General features: G+C 39.3%; 1 protein-coding gene across 3 annotated transcripts; it reads left to right on the top strand.

Moving 5' to 3' along the window:
* The first annotated feature begins 4,038 nt into the window (after positions 1 to 4,038).
* LOC109038945 (uncharacterized) lies at positions 4,039 to 16,023 on the top strand. Of its 3 annotated transcripts, XM_072299550.1 has the most exons (8): positions 4,039 to 4,269; positions 4,623 to 4,682; positions 7,982 to 8,062; positions 9,172 to 9,249; positions 9,566 to 9,739; positions 12,389 to 14,117; positions 14,878 to 14,997; positions 15,583 to 16,023. In XM_072299550.1, the coding sequence occupies exons 1-6, from the start codon at positions 4,191 to 4,193 to the stop codon at positions 12,727 to 12,729; spliced, it is 813 nt and encodes a 270-aa protein (XP_072155651.1). In that variant the 5' UTR covers positions 4,039 to 4,190; the 3' UTR covers positions 12,730 to 14,117; positions 14,878 to 14,997; positions 15,583 to 16,023. The 3 variants fall into 3 exon arrangements, with proteins under 3 accessions (XP_072155651.1, XP_072155650.1, XP_072155652.1); XM_072299549.1 differs by lacking the exon at positions 14,878 to 14,997; XM_072299551.1 differs by lacking the exons at positions 4,623 to 4,682; positions 14,878 to 14,997.
* Positions 16,024 to 20,500: the final 4,477 nt, after the last annotated feature.

The raw sequence follows: 20,500 nt of genomic DNA, 5'->3' as shown, positions 1-20,500 counted from the left end.
TGCTTTCCAAAATTGACTGGAAGAATTCCTTTTTTTTTTCATAAAGATGCACCTGAGCACCTCGGTCTCAGGACGAGGACATTCATAAGGCAACCGAAATGGACTCAGGGTCGGATTAAAGGGGTGGCCACATGGGCCGCGGCCCAAAGAAAAGGCGACCAAATCTCTCATTTCCTGAGAGTACAGTAATTTCGCATTGCGTCAAACACAGTGCGTTCAGCACCGCTCGACGTAAAACGCAAAGCGCCTACAAGACTGCAGGAATACTTCACGCATTGCGTCAAGAGAGAAACCAAACATGCAATTCGGCCTGGAGCGGCGCGGCGCGGTGCAGAGAGCAATGATGACGAGGACTTGAGATGAAAAGGAGAAACCCTCGGCGCGGCGCGGCGGTCGGCATGTAACACATATTAGCGCCTACAAGACTGCATGAATACTTCACGCATCGCGTCAAAGACAGTGCGGTCAGCACCGCTCGACGTAAAACGCAAAGCGCCTACAAGACTGCATGAATACTTCACGCATTGCGTCAAAAACAGTGCGGTCAGCGCGGCGCGGCGGCGGAAGTTAAAATTATTAAACCACATTTATGTTTGTTCTTTCATGATTTTTTCGTTCATTTCTTATAAATGGAGGGCCTTGTCTACACAGAGATAGGTTTACGGAACTTAACTTTCGCGCAAAGTTCCGTGAAATTTTGCTGGTAGTGTTGACATAGGGCTTTCGCAAAAAATGTGTCCAACACGAATGAACGCGTCTTATGCACCCCTACCCCTCCGGCACTTGATGGTTTTTATTGATGTTTCAAAACGAATGAGAAGGGGGCGGCAAAATACAGGCGGCCCATGGGCGGCAAGTAGGTGAATCCGGCCCTGAATGGACTACTGGCGTAGATCGGCCGGAGTGTCGAGGAAAGATCACGTTCAGAGTGAAAGGATACGTGAAATTATAGGCGTCGAAAACAACATAGTGCATGAAATTTTCATGAAACATTTTGTCTGTTATGGACATGTGCATAATGTGCAACGGATGCCAGATGATAGATTGCCTAAGAAGGTTGTGGATTTGCTCCCCCCTCCCCATCCCCCTAGCAAAAAACGTAGAGGACGCCCTGCCAAATCGTGGATTGAGGGAATGAGGCAGGAAATGGGGAGATGCGATCTGCTGGAGGAGCTCTGGCAGGATCGCTATCAGTGGCGGTTGGGTGTCACAGAGCGCACAGAAGCGCTATGAGAGTGACTTAGTTGTAGTACACCTGAGCAATTTTGACAAAACATTGTCTAACCTTTTGCATGATATCAAAGGAAAAATCACTGTATTTTAAGTTAAAAATTCCTAAGATTTTCCTGGTGAAAATGCAATTAGCGGTGGAAATTCGGCAACATTGAAATGTGGTTACGTTCATACCTGAAGGAAACGACAACTTAAGGCGTGCAAGTCGGCAACCTACGATAGCATGATAATCTATCGAAGAAAATTGGAGGAAATGGGTGCCAAAGTAATTCTTTTGAAGAATCATTGCGCCAACATCTGTTACTGAGGAAGAGTATTGCTATGTATATCCATAAAGTACCAGAAATGATTTAAACTTATAGACACTGGCAACATTCTCAAAGCATTGTAAAATCTCTATTACTCGGATGCACCTCCTTTGCTCAGTCAGGGTAGTTTCACCCTAATGAATTTACTTAGATGATACTTTATATACCCTCGAAAAAACAGTTGGCACCTTAATTTTACGTCCATAAGAAACAGTAGCAATATAAACTGCTTATAATGGAAGTCTCTTTAGATGTTTACGCTGCCCACTAGAAGAGTTGGAATACCGCTCAACAACCAGACAAAGTCATACTAGAGAAAAATAAAATAAGAAAAACAATATAACAATTGCTTTTGCAATGAAGGTAGATGACCCTCATAAAGAAGTAACAGTGTGCCTCTAGTCTGATACAGTGGTGCTGGTGCTGGTGTAGTCCACCGTTTAAAGGTGATCAATACGCCTTCATTTAGTGAGCATGCAACACTTACTACAAGTTTCTAGGTAGTACCAATTTGGACCCTCATTTGCTGAAATAATTGCATATGCATCGTTGATACGTGCCCATAAGATACATTTGTTGTTTTAAAAATCTCGATGAATGCTTCATGCATGTATAAATTCATTTTTTTGTCCTCGAAAGACGAGACGAATTATCCCGATCGTTATTTGCTGCATTTTAATATACATGTATGTATGTTAAGCCATACATTTCTTGTAGAGCCAAAAATTCAGTAACTACAAATATTTCAGCCGTCTTGGGTGTTCTTGGAGTTTAGTATGTTTTTGCCATTCTCACAAATTATTATCGGAGACAATTATGCTTGATTCAGCGATCTCAAACCGGAATTGGAGGTAGGTTCCACTTGGTTTTGATGAAGCTTATCCTTTAATCCAACCCCTTTGATCTTTAATTCAATCTCTCTACTAATTTTGCTGTTCAAGTTTGAGCGAGTGGGTGTGCTTATTTTAAAAGCTATCAGTTGCTATCTCCATCATTTCAAGTTTCTGTAGCACGAGTATGGATACGATGCTTGTTTGCTAACTCCTAAATGATGCATGCTCAAAGATGCTTAGAAAATTGCCCGCGTAGAAACGGAAGGCGCAACATGAGCAGTGCAGTATTTGAAACTACTCGTGTTTCCGTTTTGGTGTGTCTGTTGGATTGGAGGGATTGACTCATAGGCAGTTGGCTTCGGTCATTAAAGCTGAGTTAAGTTTCACAGAACAGGACAAAGTGGTCTGCTCGTAAAAACTGCCCTTTCTACCTGCCACAAAGAAAAATTTTCATTTGAAATTATTTTTGTTAAATTGCAGGAGCTCTGTTTTGACTGATTTCTGACCAAGAAACCCTTAGTTGTATACAAAAATCATTACCTACTTCTGAATTTTTACTAACTTAACGCCTCTCGCTACATTGAACAAGAAAAAAAAAAACCAAATTGATTCAGAGAAAGGAATCAATTGCAAAAGGATGTTTACTACATGGAGTTTTCCTGAGCAACTAACGAGCGCACCCCTTGTTTGCTATAACATTTGGTCTCTTTTCGGTAACTTGATTTAATGATTTTTGAAACACATCAAGGAGTAAGGTTTGTTAACTATTACATATCCATGATTTTTGAGCAGTCTTTTAATAAATTATTAAGGCTAGCTCTAAGCCTGAGAATGTTACGTTATCTGGAATTATTGCGATGGTAATTATTTCTAGTAAACCTTTGTACAGTTTAAGAGTATGATGCGTCAAGATGGAATTTTAAAACTCAGACGAACAACATAGGTTTAAACTTTTCTCAGGTTAACTATTTATCCAACTTTGAATTGTTTTCCTTCAATTCACCAAATTATAACTTTGTTCAGGCACTGTGCTGTTTATTTCAGGCCAACTCCATTTGGCCTATTTTCGTTTTTTCTAGGGCAAATTATCAATGTTTATGGTTAGTTCCCTTGATTTTTGAGAAAACGCTACCCTCCTGAAGTAACCCAACCCTCCCTCCCCCCATCATAGTATCATCCATCAGAAGCCTGAGGCGGCTTATAAGGATTGAAATCGTGCTTTAATGTAAGACTCATCTGTTTTTCAGCTCACACATTTTTCAATCTTGTTTCGTCAATGATAAAAACATGAGTTACGGAGAAAATACGTCATTTAAACTTGCGCAATACATTTCTGCTCATTTCTTTTTTTGCGAGATATAACCCGGGTGACAGGGAACAGAGTGAAAGTGCGTGTTGTTGCTGCAGTATTCCAGTCGTCAGCCTATTGCTGAAATAAGAGTACTGTGTATTGTATTAACTATATGTAGATTTTTCCAGTAATTTTGGATGATTGTTATACTTTCACTGGAATCGTTCAACTTCAAAGTGAAATAAGTTACGTCAACAACTGGTGTCATGCAATAGTTTAAAGGTCAAATCAGCTAAATTCTTTCAGTTTTGCAGAATGAAGTATGATGAGCGGAAGAAAATTATTTTTAACAACGAACTTGCACTTTAACAATATTTCGTTAAGTCTCCTGTATTTTTCTCATACTTGAATAAATAATTATAATTGATACGGCATGTGCGAATTGAATGTGTGAATGATAGAGAAATATGCAACTATTTAGTCAGTACTGTTTTCTTAGTTTACGTTTGTGACATCAATTCGACCATGAGACTGTCGGTCTGTGTTTCTGGGATATGTTACATTTCTTGTCTCATAGTCTTTGTCATCGCTGGCTCTCAGTCAGGTAATGAATAAATCGCAATTTTTACTATTTATAAGAAATGTGTTGAACAAAACTTAAATAATTACCTTTTAAGCTATGCATTTTCCACGTAAGTAGAAAATGTTATCATTGTTTAAGATATTCTTTGAGAAAGCCCTCCAAATTTTTCGTTTGAATATCCCACTGAGTTGCATATGCTAGCTTGTAAAAACATTGATGATAATAATATAAACGTAATGCATAATAAAAGTAACATTGAACCAAAAGCCTTCCTCAATTAATCTCATTACGCGTATTTAGCACTCCGCTAAGAATGTGATTTTTTAGTAGTTTAGAAAGGGCATAAAACTTGGTAACCTGTGATTTTCTTGCAGGCAGAGATCCTGCCCTCCCAAATGTCTCCTCATCAAAAAAATCTCCATCGTCGTGGCAACGTAAGAAATTCTCATCGATAATATTACTTTAATTTTAAGTGGCTATTCTTAAGATATAAATACTTTGAAGCAATTATTTCTCTACTGCACGCAAGAGATACAGCCATATAAATAGTCATTTCACTAGTAAAATTGAACATTACCGCAATGGTAATTTTCAGACAGTTTGAAATTTACTCGTTAAAGCGCAAGTTGCGTAGTTAAGGAACGTAGTTTTTTATACTTCCTGTGCTGGAGGGGGGGGGGGGGGGGGCAGGCACCTAGCTGGGGAACAAGCAATGGCAACTCGCAACAACTTGCAGTTGACGGAAACTGACAATTCTAAACATAATATTATGAACATAACCTGAACAATGATGAAATAGGGAGATACGTATCAAAGATCACATTTCACTTGTAAATATCACAAACGAACAAAAATAACAAATCGGAATTATCGGCAACCACCAAGGCCTGAAGTTGCCATTTGTTCGTTTCTCGTGACTAGAATACTGCCCCCAGACGCGGGGAATTTGAAAAAGCGTGTTCCAAAATCCGCGATGGTCCACTGAGGAGTGGATTTAAGATTTTCTAATGTAACCATCGTATCGTGATTTTCGTGTCATTTTACCCTGCAAAAGTCTATTCATGGCTGCATCTCTTCCGTGCAACAGACCAATTGCAGTTTTTGCTCCAAATATATTTATAATATTTTTTTTATTATTATCAAAAACTAAACTGTGTAAGTCTTTATTATAGCGGTTCCAAAAGTGTCTACAAAACATGATAAGTCCGCACCATCTTGTGCGGAAATCCGTCTTCTTGAATATGAAAAGTTCAACATTTGTCTTCAGGATTATCTAAGCATTTTCACATGACATATCGCTGTTGATCGTGACTTCTCGCAGGAGTCTGCAGAATCAAGATTTGTTCCGGGGAAAAAATTGGTTGAATATGATCGTCAAATGTTTCAAATGAGAATTAATAGATACCTTTCTAAAATTCAACACCTACTTTGCTCTGTAGTGACGCATGCTACGTTGGAATCAGTCAGAGGTTGAAAAAAAGATGCAAAAAAATGACAATTACAGAATCTTGTGCAGCCAACGTCAGTAACAGTCAAGGTTTTTTCTCTCACCGATGCGTTGCCAAATTATTCACGCAATCAAAGTAAAAAAGCAATTTTTCTGTGTTTTTTATGCATACGAAGCGCTCAGCCGATGGGGAGCTCTTTTTGATTTCGACTTGCCCAGAATTCTAGTGTACTAGTGGCAATACATTCAAATGACGCACCGGCTCAACAACAAGATGGCGGATTAGAGGCCTCACATATTTATAATAGATTTATCTGTTATACCTTTAGTTAATGCTTCTGATATCAAAGAACGGAGGACCATAATCGTTTTCCTGTAATTTATTTTTTTTAACGGTGGTGTACTTTTGTCATAATTGTTAGTTGAAATTTTAGTGAGGTGAGTGTTTTCAATCAACGTTGTTCATCTTCTTCGGGAAACTTGAAAACGCGCCTATACATATCGTATAAAACAGCTGAGTGCTTCTCTCATACGAACGTTTCATAGCTTTTCTACTTTTTTTTTTTTTTTTTTTTTTTTTTTTTTTTTTTTTTTTTTTTATCGTAGCTGTGGAAGGAGCCATGTAGAGCCACTATACAGGGTGTTCGAAAAGTCCCCTCCCCCCTCTAACTTTTGACCTAATTGAGGTAGAGATTTGAAACTTGGAGGGTGTTCCTAGATCAAAGGGAGCTACTTTTTGACCCCCCCAAAATTTTGGGGGGACCCCCCCTTGGGAGGGTTACGGACCCTAACTTTTTTTTTTCAAATAGGAAGACCCCCTTTGTGATACCTCGTTCGAAAGAACATAAAAAAAGAAAAATTTTCGCGCAAACCCGAAGTCAATATCTCAAACCGTTTCAAAATGGCGGCCAGTCAAAGTTCAAAATGGCCGAAAATTGGCACCTCTGCTATTTGCACATGGATTTGCTTGAAACTCGGTGTCTGGGGGTATTTTGGCACGAGAAAAACGAATTTGACGTTAGATTTTTAAAAAAACCCTAATTTTTCAAAATGGCCGCCGGTTTAGGCTCAAAGTGGCCGAAAATTTGACAAACTCGATTTCTTGCCAATGGATTCACCTGAAATTCGGTATCCGGGGGTATTTTGACCCGAAAAGAACGAATTCGACGTTAGATTTCTAAAAAAACCCTAATTTTTCAAAATGGCCGCCGATTAAAGTTCAAAATGGTCAACAATTGGCAACCTCGACTTTTTGCCGATGGATTCGCCTGAAACTCAGCTTATCGTTTTCCTCCTACCCAGAAACACCCAAACACCGAGTTTCAGGCGAATCCATCGGCAAAAAGTCGAGGTTGCCAATTGTTGACCATTTTGAACTTTAATCGGCGGCCATTTTGAAAAATTAGGGTTTTTTTTAGAAATCTAACGTCGAATTCGTTCTTTTCGGGTCAAAATACCCCCGGATACCGAATTTCAGGTGAATCCATTGGCAAGAAATCGAGTTTGTCAAATTTTCGGCCACTTTGAGCCTAAACCGGCGGCCATTTTGAAAAATTAGGGTTTTTTTTAAAAATCTAACGTCAAATTCGTTTTTCTCGTGCCAAAATACCCCCCAGACACCGAGTTTCAAGCAAATCCATGTGCAAATAGCAGAGGTGCCAATTTTCGGCCATTTTGAACTTTGACTGGCCGCCATTTTGAAACGGTTTGAGATATTGACTTCGGGTTTGCGCGAAAATTTTTCTTTTTTTATGTTCTTTTGAACGAGGTATCACAAAGGGGGTCTTCCCATTTGAAAAAAAAAAGTTAGGGTCCGTAACCCTCCCAAGGGGGGGTCCCCCCAAAATTTTGGGGGGTCAAAAAGTAGCTCCCTTTGATCTAGGAACACCCTCCAAGTTTCAAATCTCTACCTCAATTAGGTCAAAAGTTAGAGGGGGGGAGGGGACTTTTCGAACACCCTGTATCTACACTGCGAGGAAAAAAGTTTAGTCATATGAACCAAATGTACAGTGTTCAATGTCGGCCATATTGATTCGTACATACAACCACTCTCTAGGTTGTGGCAACCGTATCTTCGGTTCATGCAACCGAGCCTGTTCGTAAGTTCTGTTCGGTTTGAATGCTCGGTTGCATGAACCGAGGATACGGTTCCCAGAACCAAGAGAGCAGTTACAAGAATCGTACTACACGGCCGATATTGAACACCGTGCATTTGGTTCATATGACCGAAGTTTTTCCTCAGTTTAGTGCTAAAACAAATTTTGCTTTGATATTTCTTTTTTTTAGGTTTGAATTCTAAACAACCACTTGAGCTCGTTAAACAGGGTTCAATGAAAGCGGGAATTCTAGCAAGGAAGTTTTCTAGAGGTATGGTTATTCTTTCACCACATCGAACGTTAATTACTTGACTTTTGAGAACCAATCGGGAAAAGGTTGTTCCATTTGCCAGTGGAACTCTGCCTAGAATGAATCTTATATTTTCATGTATTGATGGGCATGGTTTCGGACGCCCAAATATGGTCGAATTTTTTCCCTTGTTTGTTGCAGGCCAATTGCCGTTGCGTTATCATACGTATTGTATCAGTTGACTTGACAACATTATTAAACTCTAAAACAAAATCTGCGCAATGCTCAGGTAACTTCAATGCCCTCAATTCCTGAAAAGATGAGTAGATTTTATTCTTGGTAGGGTTCCAGTGAAACAGCTTCTTTCATTTTCCTGATAAATATATACGTTTAGGAATAGGTCATGGCCAAATAAAATCATTTGCACTGGCATATTGCGAAGATTTGCTTGAAATGTATTTTATTTATTCAAGAAAGGTTCTAAAGTTTCCTTTCAATCGTTTTTTTTATATTTAATTTACTTTATGGCTTAAGAAAAATTATCTGAAGTTTCTTACGTAAAATTTCCATCTATCAGTGCGAGTAAATAAATGTTGCATTAGGTAAAAACTTGCAACATTTTAATGCAGCTATTGGGTCCATTTGGTTCTGACCTATTCATTTCATAAAATCTCATGGAGGCCAGGTTTTGTTCGTAAATAGGAACAAGCATTGAGTCCATACATTTTGAAACGTCAATTTTTTTTTAATGTTTTGTTACGGTTATGTAAATTCATCGTGAACTAGTATTACAAATAAACCTTAAAAGGTCGTCAGTGAATCCACAAAAACAAGAATCTCGGTTTACGACGTTGCAGAGCTCCCATTTTACTTTCTACATGTAAAAATACTTTACGTCACTTGTTAAAAACTTCCCTGATTTTTACACTCAAGAAGAAGAAAAATCTGTGAAAATTTCAAGCAATAAGGTGCAAAACGGCCTTTACGATTTGAAGAGTTTACAAGAACTTAAGTTTTTTTGTGGGATGTTGCTGAAATTAAATAAAACAACGATTGTTCGTATGGAAACGTTTTTTAAATTAAGTATGGGGCAACAATCTGATCATTATTTTTGTCTATTGTAATTTCAGTTGCCAGTGGTGTTCTAAGAATGAGCTCTGAATATCCTACCTTCAAGGAATTGGATGCAAAATTGCGTGCATTTTCGAGTAAGTATGCCATGTAAGAGCGATTGTTTCGAAAAAAAAAAATGTGAATTTGCATTTTATATGAAATGAACAACCTATAAAATGCGATATTGAAAGTCTGATAGACAATAAGCATGACAATGCACGGGGAGAGAGACTTAATTCAATCAGGTAGAAGCTTCACACATTGCGGATGCCCTGTCTTTTCATTTTATAATACTCCTTAGTCATTCCAGTTTCCTTTGCCGAAGCCGTATACTTACGGTATACAATTTAAATTTACAAAAGAGCGCTGTTTGAGCGTAGTTTTCATATTGAATCTTTATATTTTTATTAGAAGGTGCCCCAGACAAGGAGGCAGCGCTCCAGGATGTGATCTCAATGGGCTCCCTATTGTATTACAAAGAGAGAACAAAATCTACCCCTACTCATACGGGAGACCTTGGATATTCTTCAGACGGATCTGATTCAAAATCAGCGACATCAGCAACACTCAAAAGGAAAGCTATTAGTAAGTTTATGAATTGCATTGATGTTCGTGATATTGGCTTGCTGTTCTTTTGGTAAAATAATATATACTTATTATTACCTGAATGACTTGGATTTACGGATGAACCTAAATTATGGGGGAAAAAACATTTAAGTGAGCTTTCGATGCATATCGGCGTAAAAACTGCTCAGAAAAATAAGAGCAGTGAGTGATCTTGTCTATACAGGGTGTTTCAGACCACCCGTACCAGGCCTTTTTCTCAGTTGGTTTAGGTCGTACGAAGTCGGATATCGCGGGGTTGAATAGGAAATCGACCCCAAGGAATCCGAATTTCGTGGTCCCGAAACCCCCCCACCCCCCCTTGGGGGGTAAAGGGGGGGTCACGATGCTAAAAGTCACGGTTCCCGACCGAATTGCGGATAGATCGCATCAGAATTGAAAAGCACGAAAAATTTCACGTGGAATTGACCCCTAAAAATCCAAAATCGGACCATCCAAGGCCCAAAAATGACCCCCTAAAGAGGGGGACAGTACCCCCCTCCATAATTTCTCTGTGGTCTCAAAATTGACGTAAATTCTCCAGAAAAAGACGGTTTCCTAGGTAATCGACCTCGAGAAATCCAAATTTCATGGTCCCGAAGCTCCTCTAGCCCCCCTTGAGGAGTAAACGGGAGGGCCCAATTTTAAAAATCGGGGCTCCTTTCCGAATCGCAAATTGATTGCATCCAAATTGAAAAGCAGAACACATTTACATCTTAAGTGACTCCTACGAGTTCTAGTAGACCCCCTGAATGGCAGAAAGTAACTCCCTGAGGAGGGGGGCTTCGCCCCCGCCAAAAATTTCTCAAGATTCCTCTTTGGTCGCAAAATTGACGTCGATTCTCCAGAAAAAGACGGTTTCCCATGAAATCGACCCCGAGGAGCTCAGGGAACATAATTTAGAGTCCTCGGGGTCGATTTCATGGGAAACCGTCTTTTTCTGGAGAATCGACGTCAATTTTGCGACCAAAGAGGAATCTTGAGAAATTTTTGGCGGGGGCGAAGCCCCCCTCCTCAGGGAGTTACTTTCTGCCATTCAGGGGGTCTACTAGAACTCGTAGGAGTCACTTAAGATGTAAATGTGTTCTGCTTTTCAATTTGGATGCAATCAATTTGCGATTCGGAAAGGAGCCCCGATTTTTAAAATTGGGCCCTCCCGTTTACTCCTCAAGGGGGGCTAGAGGAGCTTCGGGACCATGAAATTTGGATTTCTCGAGGTCGATTACCTAGGAAACCGTCTTTTTCTGGAGAATTTACGTCAATTTTGAGACCACAGAGAAATTATGGAGGGGGGTACTGTCCCCCTCTTTAGGGGGTCATTTTTGGGCCTTGGATGGTCCGATTTTGGATTTTTAGGGGTCAATTCCACGTGAAATTTTTCGTGCTTTTCAATTCTGATGCGATCTATCCGCAATTCGGTCGGGAACCGTGACTTTTAGCATCGTGACCCCCCCTTTACCCCCCAAGGGGGGGTGGGGGGGTTTCGGGACCACGAAATTCGGATTCCTTGGGGTCAATTCCCTATTCAACCCCGCGATATCCGACTTCGTACGACCTAAACCAACCGAGAAAAAGGCCTGGTACGGGTGGTCTGAAACACCCTGTATGTACATTTTGATTTCTCATAAGAGCAAAAAGCCTGTCCAAAAATTGCCTCTCTCTGGGAAAACTCAGGGATTTTTTACACATGGGGTCTAAACAGCACCTCATGTCCCAGCTTGTGTTCAATGCTCGTTTTTGCAATACAGCGTTGCAAAGTTTACTGTTTTTACCATTGAAAAAGCGTGACTATTTTTAAGTTTCTTGACTGAGGAAACAATTTTAGTTGATTCCTCTTTATTTCCTTAGCCACAGTAATATCAGCTAATGAACAAGTAAAAAGAAATCGACTAAAATTGTTTTTTCGACTAAAGGAATTCCAAAATTTGAACACTTTTCAACAGTAAAAAATGTTAAGTCTGCAATTCTGTATTGACAAAACGAGTCTTGAACTGGATCAAAAACTTTCACTGAAGGATTGTCGCACGGAAAAAAGTATTTGGGGTTGCCTCCTAAAATTGTGGCACTGCCCCAATTCGTTGGATGATATGAACAATTCCAATAAATTGTGGTAGGAGCTCAACTCAAGTTGGGGTAATGCCGGAATGTTTGGGTTAGTAACCTAATTTATTGGGGGTACAACCACGATTAATTGGAAATGTCCATAACATCCACAACCCCTACCTCTATTTTCCGTGTTCATTGTACCGTCTAGGCCGCATTTGAACATAACCTTGAGTTCCCCCATAAAACGGAAGAAGCCCTTATTTGGGGTATTTGGTGAATTTATACCAATTTTGAGGAATTTCTTGGAATTTATAGTGTTGCATCTAGTCTCTTTTGTGAGTTTTGGCTCTCTACAAGATTTACTTGAAGTAGCACTCATATCCTTTACAGAATTTTTACTACCTACAATATACAACATTTTTATCAAAAGTGCCCCGGCACAGGAAATCCTCAATGCTTGTTTTCATTGATCCACACGATTTTATTTTTTTCAAAGATAAAAATGTATCAAACATTTCGAAACGCCACAATCAAAGTCTAATTCTTCCATGATAATTTCATTATCGAAGTGTTTCTGATGTCCAGGAGGGAGGAGCAATTGCAACAAGTACTGTTTCGATATCTATGGTGATATCTACCGCTCAACCCGCGAGATGGACCCACAAGCACCACCATTCGTCGAGGGCGTTCTCATCCCTATCACGAGGGGTTGGGATCTTCCACGGGCCAGCAGCGGTAGGTGGGATATCGTCCGGCGAAAATTCCTCACGCGACAACCCCTCCAGTGCCGTTGCACCATCTCCGATGAGTTCCGCGACCTCCTCACTGCCAACGGAGAGAACCCCGAAGAGTTTGAAAGGTCGTCAAAAAACGAAGCTCTCCAGTTTGTAGAGCAAGCTGTGGCCCGGATCAACCGGAAGGGGTGATTTTTCTCCTGCGTCTGGATCATGAGACGTTGACCGAACTTTTTTCTCCTCAATAAAAAATCCGCCTAATTAATGATCGTCAACGGAGGGACTGAGTTTTACTCTTATATGGCTATTAGTCTTGCGACTTTTGAAACTTCTAATCGGTTGAAAAGTGACATGTTTTCGATATCTCACAGAATAATATACAATAAGTGAAAAATTACAATGAATGATTTATCTATGTAATACAATTTAAAATACAATAGTCCAAATATAATTAAATACACCGCGTTTGTAATTATCTGTAGTCCTCTAATTGACAAGATGACAGCTAACTTGGTTAAAAATTAGCGCATTGAGAGATAATTCGTGAGATTAATCGATCTATTGAATATATAATTATATACTTTATAAATTTTACCTATTGTTACCATTTTAACGTTCAATTGTCAGAATAAGTTAATTTAAAAGTTTTGCTTATCCTGCACTGGAAAAAATATTTTGAAAATAGTTTTTTATTAATAAGTGTTAATGACTACACTTATCTTTGTTAATAACATAGATTTTTCTTGTTGCGTGAAAAATTTGTATCTGTATCTGATTCATTTGTACGACTTGTACGATCCCTTACAGGGAGTTTATGTACCAACTTTAAAATAAATAAATAAATAAATAAAATAAAAAGAAAAATTTGAAGAGAGTTATCCGCATGAGACGCATAACACATTTGAAATATGAATTTTCGCGGTTGTAGGTAGTAGGAATTCAGTCGTGGAGGAAAACTTATTCCATTAAGCAAACTGAGCAGTGCTGTCTGCTTGCACAGATTTTTTTTAAGATTATAACTATACATTTTTGGTATTGATGCAATAATTATCTACCAAAAATTATTCGAAAATTTCGAAATGCATTTCGCTGAGACAGCTAATCTTTGCCATATTTTCATTTTTCACCAGTGTAAAAATGATTCACTTATAATTAATTATTCTTCGAGTTTACATAGCAATATCGATCACTGTGCGGGGAGCTCATAACACGTGGCGCTTACACAGCCGATGTCACACTACTAATCTTGATATCAGCGTATTGGTAAAGGAGAAATGCGTAAGTAGCCTTTACTTTTGAACTTTGTCGTGTAACAACGGCAATGGGCCATTGAAATGAGTAAGGTTTGTAGGTAATGTTTGTCAAAAAGCCTCCACTTTCGGCGATTTCCGAGCGGTGGAGGTAGTTTATTAGCAGCTCCCGTGATGAAGATTGAAATACGGAGAATTTACACAATTTAAAAACAGGCTGAAAATCTGTTTATGGAAGGGAAAATGTCCGGGAGCTGCTATTGCCTTCTGCTGTCGCTTTTGAGTGTCGTGCTGCTGAGATCTAAATTGTGCGCTGTGTTGGCAAGCGAGGTAAGTACGTGGTATCTTAACTTTAGTAATACGTTATGAGCATGGTTGATTCGAGTCAAAATAGTTAGCGCATTGATGATTGTATTCTGCGTCATTTTTTAATTAGCAATTTCTTTCAGGGAAACCCCATATGATTGACACAGTAGTAAAATAAGTTTAAAAAAACATTTTAATGGTAACATCATGAAAAGAGCGAAATTTTACGAGCTTCTGATAAAACTAATGATTTCAGGTTTGGGAAAATTTCTTTTGAGGGATTTGGATGAGTGGATGGTACAAAAAATGTAAAATACAGAGGTTTCGATTTATTAAATTTGAGCAAGCTTAAAGAACGGAATGAGCTTTCTTCAAAAGCTACAAGACCTGCGATTCGAGTTTTATCGAATTTAATGACAGCATACAGAGGGCTTCTTAAAACTTCATTCAATTATGTATAATGTGATCCATATGAGCCACCGCAAAGATTGAAACTGTTCTAAGAACGGTTTTAACTAGTTAACAAATTAAACATTAAGCACAGAAATAGTAGAGTATCATTTTGAATAAATTCTAAAGAATGTGTCTTTAACGTTAAAACCCAACGGAATGGTCAGTATCAGTTTTTAACTTAAAAATACTTTTTACTGCTGTAAGTATCAGGAAATAATTCGATTATATTCATCAATAAGTGGTTAATTAACATTTAGACACTTTATTTCAAAATAAAATGCAAATAAATTACGAATAAGCGTGTCCGCTTACAGATCTCTTCATTTCTTAGGAGTTGGTTCATGGAAAGTCTGGTGACATGAAACTTTCATTTTTCTGGGAATGCTGTAAAGGACATGCTGGTTGTGGACCGAAATCAAAATGTCTAAACTCCTACAAAATGTACATAAAGGCGAGTCTCTTACTTTGATCTACAGTTGTACCAGGGTCAAAAGGGTTATTTTACAGGAAAAGGGGAAGAAGTCATATTGGAGATAATAACCTTACCGTTTAAGATGGAAATATTGGCTTTGGGGTCGTTTTACCGCGAAAGTTCAAATGAGGGGCTTGTAGTGCAGGCGTGTAAGTACAGTTTTTGAAAAAAAAAATGTGATATTTATAATTTCAAGTAAAACTAGTATCAATGCAAAACTTGCTCCAAAATTCCAAATTTTAAGCATCAAAACATCAGTTTGAACTTTCTTTCCGCCATAAGGATCCATGTAATTCCGAAATTTCAAACACGCATTTCTCGAAATAGCAAAAACTCCACTTATGCGCCTTGCCTTCCAAGCCTCTCAAATAGGATTCGGATTTTTTGTTAGCTATTACATGATATATAGGTGACATTTTACATTTGAAACTGCAGTGAAGCATTTTTTCATGAAATTTTTTACCTCAGCTTGTTGTATAAACTACAACTGGGCTCGGTTTATTTGATTTACCTATTCTTCGTTACAGGGAATATAAATGGTCGGTGTGTTGTTGCTTGTTACAGGAGCAAGCGGATCTGATTCGCTCCACAATTGAGCATGACGGCTGCAAGCGATTTGAGACACTGGACAAGAAAAACGATCCGAGGTTCATGCTGGCTGATGCCACTTGCAATAGCGCTTGCCTCATCGTAGCTGATCTCCATAAAGAAGAACATCCCAACATCCCTAGGGTCACCGTCGCCGGTGAATGTAGACGCTCCCTCACCTTACAGTTCAAGTGCATGTGCAAATTCTACCAGGGGCTGTTCACGTGGCACAGTTTGCGTAAGACGGTCAGACATTTTATAGACGACATAATTGACGTCGACAAATGAGCTCATGCATCTGCACTTGGCAAGCATCTCTGAATTGTTATCGACGGTGATTTACCATCGTCCAATGTCAGACCCTTTGAGGCATTTACAGAACTTGTCAATTAAAGATCTTCAACTCCCCCTCCCCCCCCCCCAAAAAAAAAGTTTTTTAGGATTTTTCAAACATTTTATTTAACTTTAACCCACACTGAAAAAAAAACATATTGGATCTAGAGTCCAGACTCTTAAAACATCGACAAGAAAAAGTACTCTTGATTCAATCAGATCTAGCTTAAATCAAGAACCAAGCCTCTTAATTTAAGCGGATTTCGTTTTGATTCAAGCAAAAATCCGATTGAATCAAGAGTATTTTTTCTTGTCAATGTTTTCAAGAGTCTGGAATCTAGATCCAATGTGTTTTTTTTTTTTTTTTTTCAGTGCACGATTTCCGCATCTCTGAATCATTTGCACACTCAGAGGGATAATCAAAGGAAAGCACCGGAAACGGCTTTGATCACCATTACTAGGACATTTGTATGCTGGGAGGAACTATGTTGCACGCAAACTCCATGTACACCGTTCTTTCTAGCATAAGTACGTTCAATTATGTCTAGGTACCTCAATAATCTCCGATAAGCATCGCAGACACTCGGAAAATTCTACCTATGCTCTTTATCGATCATTGGAATGCCTTTGAAAGATTCACGATATTTGTGTACAAGAGTTTTTTTTTTTCATTATTTAAGTTTCCTTTATTGAGAAATTTACATTTAACATTACATGATAAAGACTTTAACAAACATAAGGAGAAGGCAGAGAATTTAAACGGCATATTTGAGAAGGACAAGATTAAAGAGAGAGCACCGGAATCACATTAAAGCATGAGGGGTCTTCGGAAGGTTCTTGATCATTGACGCACCACTTTTACAAAGGTAAAATGCAGTTATTCTCTGCCTTAAAGACACCCGTGAATAGGTCAGTTGCGCTGGTCTCAGATCGTATTTTGATGCTTCATTATTGCAGATTACTTGAAAATAATGAGTTTAAGGTAATTATGGATAGATAGAAAAGATACAAAGATTATTTAAGGTGTTTGTGGCGAACACCCTGTTTATCGACCCTTTTTCCTTAGTTTAAATGGCAGATCAATCTATATATCGCAAAACACACCACGCCTCTGCCTTGAGGTTTATCAGGAAAGTTACAAAATAAGTTTGCATCACGGTCATATGCTAGGTAAAAATAGTCGTAAAATACATCAGAGAACGGGCTAATTTGTCATAATTTTCCTGGGCGAGCCTCCATTTTTACCAGAGACACCGAGCCTCTCCCTGGAAAAGTGGGATCTCAAGCCATCTTCGGAAAATTGCCCCAGATACGCCTATTGGCTATTGGTATACCCCGACATCGTTGACGCCAATCGGACAATGGGCGGACACTGGAAAAAAAAAACACATTGGATCTAGAGTCCAGACTCTTGAAAACATTGACAAGAAAAAATACTCTTGATTCAATCGGATTTTTGCTTGAATCCAAACGAAATCCGCTTACATTAAGAGGCTTGGTTCTTGATTTAAGCTAGATTCTGATTGAATCAAGAGTACTTTTTCTTGTCGATGTTTTTAAGAGTCTGGACGCTGGATCCATTGTGTTTTTTTTCCGGTGCACGTGGATGACACCAATGACCGTGTTTTTAGAAGATCTTAATGAAGACAAAAATTTGGTACTTTGGCAGCCTTATCATTTTTCCATTCAAAAGACACATTTCTTACTTACGAATACAGACTACACTATGGTGGGACTGAGGAGGGCATTTATAACACTAGGTTTGCCGACAGGTTCAACTAGTGGCCCGAGATGAAAGCGAGAGTTGAAAATTCGGCCCGGCTCGTGCGTTCATGGGGGCCGCTCAAAAACTGAGTAGGAGGAAAAGAGTGAAATTAAAGAAAAGCCTCTGGATGAGACGAGGCCAGGGCGGGGGACGGGGGAATTAGCGTGCGCCGTGCATGGCGCAAGTGTGAGTGAGTGACTGCATAAATCTGGGCCAAAACAATGAGTGTGACTAACTTTCTTACGCGGGAAACCAATCAATTACATTCCTATTTCGACTCGAGTTTCGCTTATCCGCCGGGATGCGCCGCGGCCGCGCCGCCAACGCGCTCGGATGGGGCCTCTCTTGCCCCCTCCATGGTTGTGCACGAAAAAATCGATTTTGTTTGTTTGGCACCTGTTGGATCACTAGAAACCCGTTATTTCGAAATTTGACAACGCCGTTGCCATTACGATGCTTCAAGCCTTAAAAAAGTTGCATTAGACATAAGTTGTGTCAAAATGACCTTATATTTGCATTGTAAACACGTTTTGATCCTAAGTAGAAAATGACACTCAAACACAAAGCATACCCATAGAATTTTCATTCAATCATTGTAGTGAGACATGTCTTTGTCAAATTCATGAAAATCACCCGAAATTATCCTTTTTAGATGACATTTGCACGTTATGTAGTTTCCTGTATCCAGGCTTGTATCTTTGTCATGACTTTATCGTTTGAAGCACAACTTTTTAACTTTAAAAAGCTTGAAATAATTCAGATGTACTGGCAGATCTTTTAATTCTTACGAAGGTGTGTAAATCCTATCAGAACCGTGTACTGACTTAAGAGTAGGTAGTTCAGTCAAGTTTCATTTTAAAGCTCACAGAAGAATTCCGTTTTTTTTAAAAAAAAGAAAATGTCCTGAAAAACTATATTTTTGCAGGTTTTATTTGGAGTATTATGTATTTCTTTTTTTCCGTTTTAAATTGTCCACTAGTGCTTGAGTTTCTTCGTCTGATAAAAGTGTTTTGAAAATTGTAGAAAAATGAACACTTAAGCTTTTTTCCGAGCCCCCCACCCACATTTATTTGAGGTTTTTAAAAAAATTTCACGAGTTTTGCTGATACATTTAAGTCAGAAAGGTAACGATAACGACAGGTATGAGCCGTTTTTACGTAGACCGAGTCTGCAGAGGTGGATCAACATGTCCGGGCGCGCGCTCATAGACAGCCTAGCCACGTAACAGCAGCGTCGAAAATGCTGCATCACGGAGGCAGCCCCGAATTTTCATCGGATTCGCTGCTCCAATTCGGGGGGACCCCACATCCTTCACTTTCTATCCGCGGTGGCACGGTGTCGCGTCAGACTCAGATTCGGGATTACTCGTCACAATCCGCGATTCAATACGCACCGGGTGAGGTGTCGCCCCCGTCGCGCCGGCTGCTCTGGGTGACGGTAAACCACAAAACTCCTCGTCCGTGACGTTACCCACCACCCATCATTCGTGACCTACCGTCGAAATCGAACGCGCGCCCAGGACTGACGGCAGTGTGTTAGCTCTGTGTAGAAAAAAATCAATCTTGCGATGAAAAAAAAAGAAAAAAAGGAAAACAGGAAAAAGAACTGAAACACGAGGGTGAAATTTTTGAGGATGATCTTGTATTAAGAGAACACTATTTGAGCTTGAGGGTTGATAATAACGACAGGGCCGGATTAAGGGGGGTGGCCACAAGGGCCGCGGCTCATGGCGGCAAATCTATAGGGGGCGGCAAATTTTGAAATTTTTTTAAATGTAGGTATAGAAAATTCGAATTTAGAAAAAAAAATTACAAACGAGAAAAGGCGACAAAATCTCTAATTTTCTGAGAGTATAGTAATTTCTACTTTTGTCGTCTTTCAGTGATACAAGAGACAGCACTCTATAATTAGTCGAGTTAAGAGAGAAACCAAACACGCAATTTGGCCTGGAACGGCGCGACTTAGAAAGAAACGATGACGAGGACTTGAGATGGAAAAGGAAAAGCCCTCGGCGCGGCGGTCGGCATGTAACACATACTATTAGCCCCTACATGACTGCACAAATACTTCACGCATTGCGGGAAACAGTGCGATCAGCGTGAAACGCATAGCGCCTTCAAGACTGCGTGAATACTTCACGACTGGGGGGTCTTCTGGAAAAAAATTTATACAACAAAAAAGTCTTCCTTCGACCCATAGAACACACTCCTGCAGTCAGACCCGAAATCTAAACTCATTTGTATTCAAACACTAACAATAGTAAATTCTTCAATTTATTGCTCAATCAAGTACTTGACATAATGGTTGGAAAAGGCATTAAAATTTTTCTTTGGTGGATAGCACGCCTAGAAATTGATCAATGCTTATCATAGAATCGTGCCTTCATGGTAGAAACGTAATGGACAAGACATTTTAAGTCACCAATTAAATCTCCACCACTTCCTATTTAGCCACCACATTTCTGAATATAGTACCGACAGAAACATGGCATTCTATAAACACGGTTTTCGATTTTATCAACCGTGATAATGTATATTATGCCTTGCTGCTGTTTCTTTCATTCCATCAGCAATGTGCGTAGAAAAATCAAAGTTCCATTTAAAAGCCGCAAGTAATAGTCTTGCTCTACGTATACGATATCTCTATTAAGGTAGGTGAGGAGAGTAAGAGAATCGATCATGATAGAATTGGGGGATTATTTCCATATCAAAGACAGAAATTCTGAGTAATATCTTCATCTTTTAACGCTGCAATAAAAAGATTCAGGAAACGTATAAACTTCGGTTGTGCAGTTTT

The sequence above is a fragment of the Bemisia tabaci genome, chromosome 4, assembly GCF_918797505.1.
Source record: "Bemisia tabaci chromosome 4, PGI_BMITA_v3".
NCBI classification, from domain to species: Eukaryota; Metazoa; Arthropoda; class Insecta; order Hemiptera; family Aleyrodidae; genus Bemisia; species Bemisia tabaci.
Note: the sequence above shows the minus strand (reverse complement) of the source record. Positions and strands in the feature narration are given on the sequence as shown.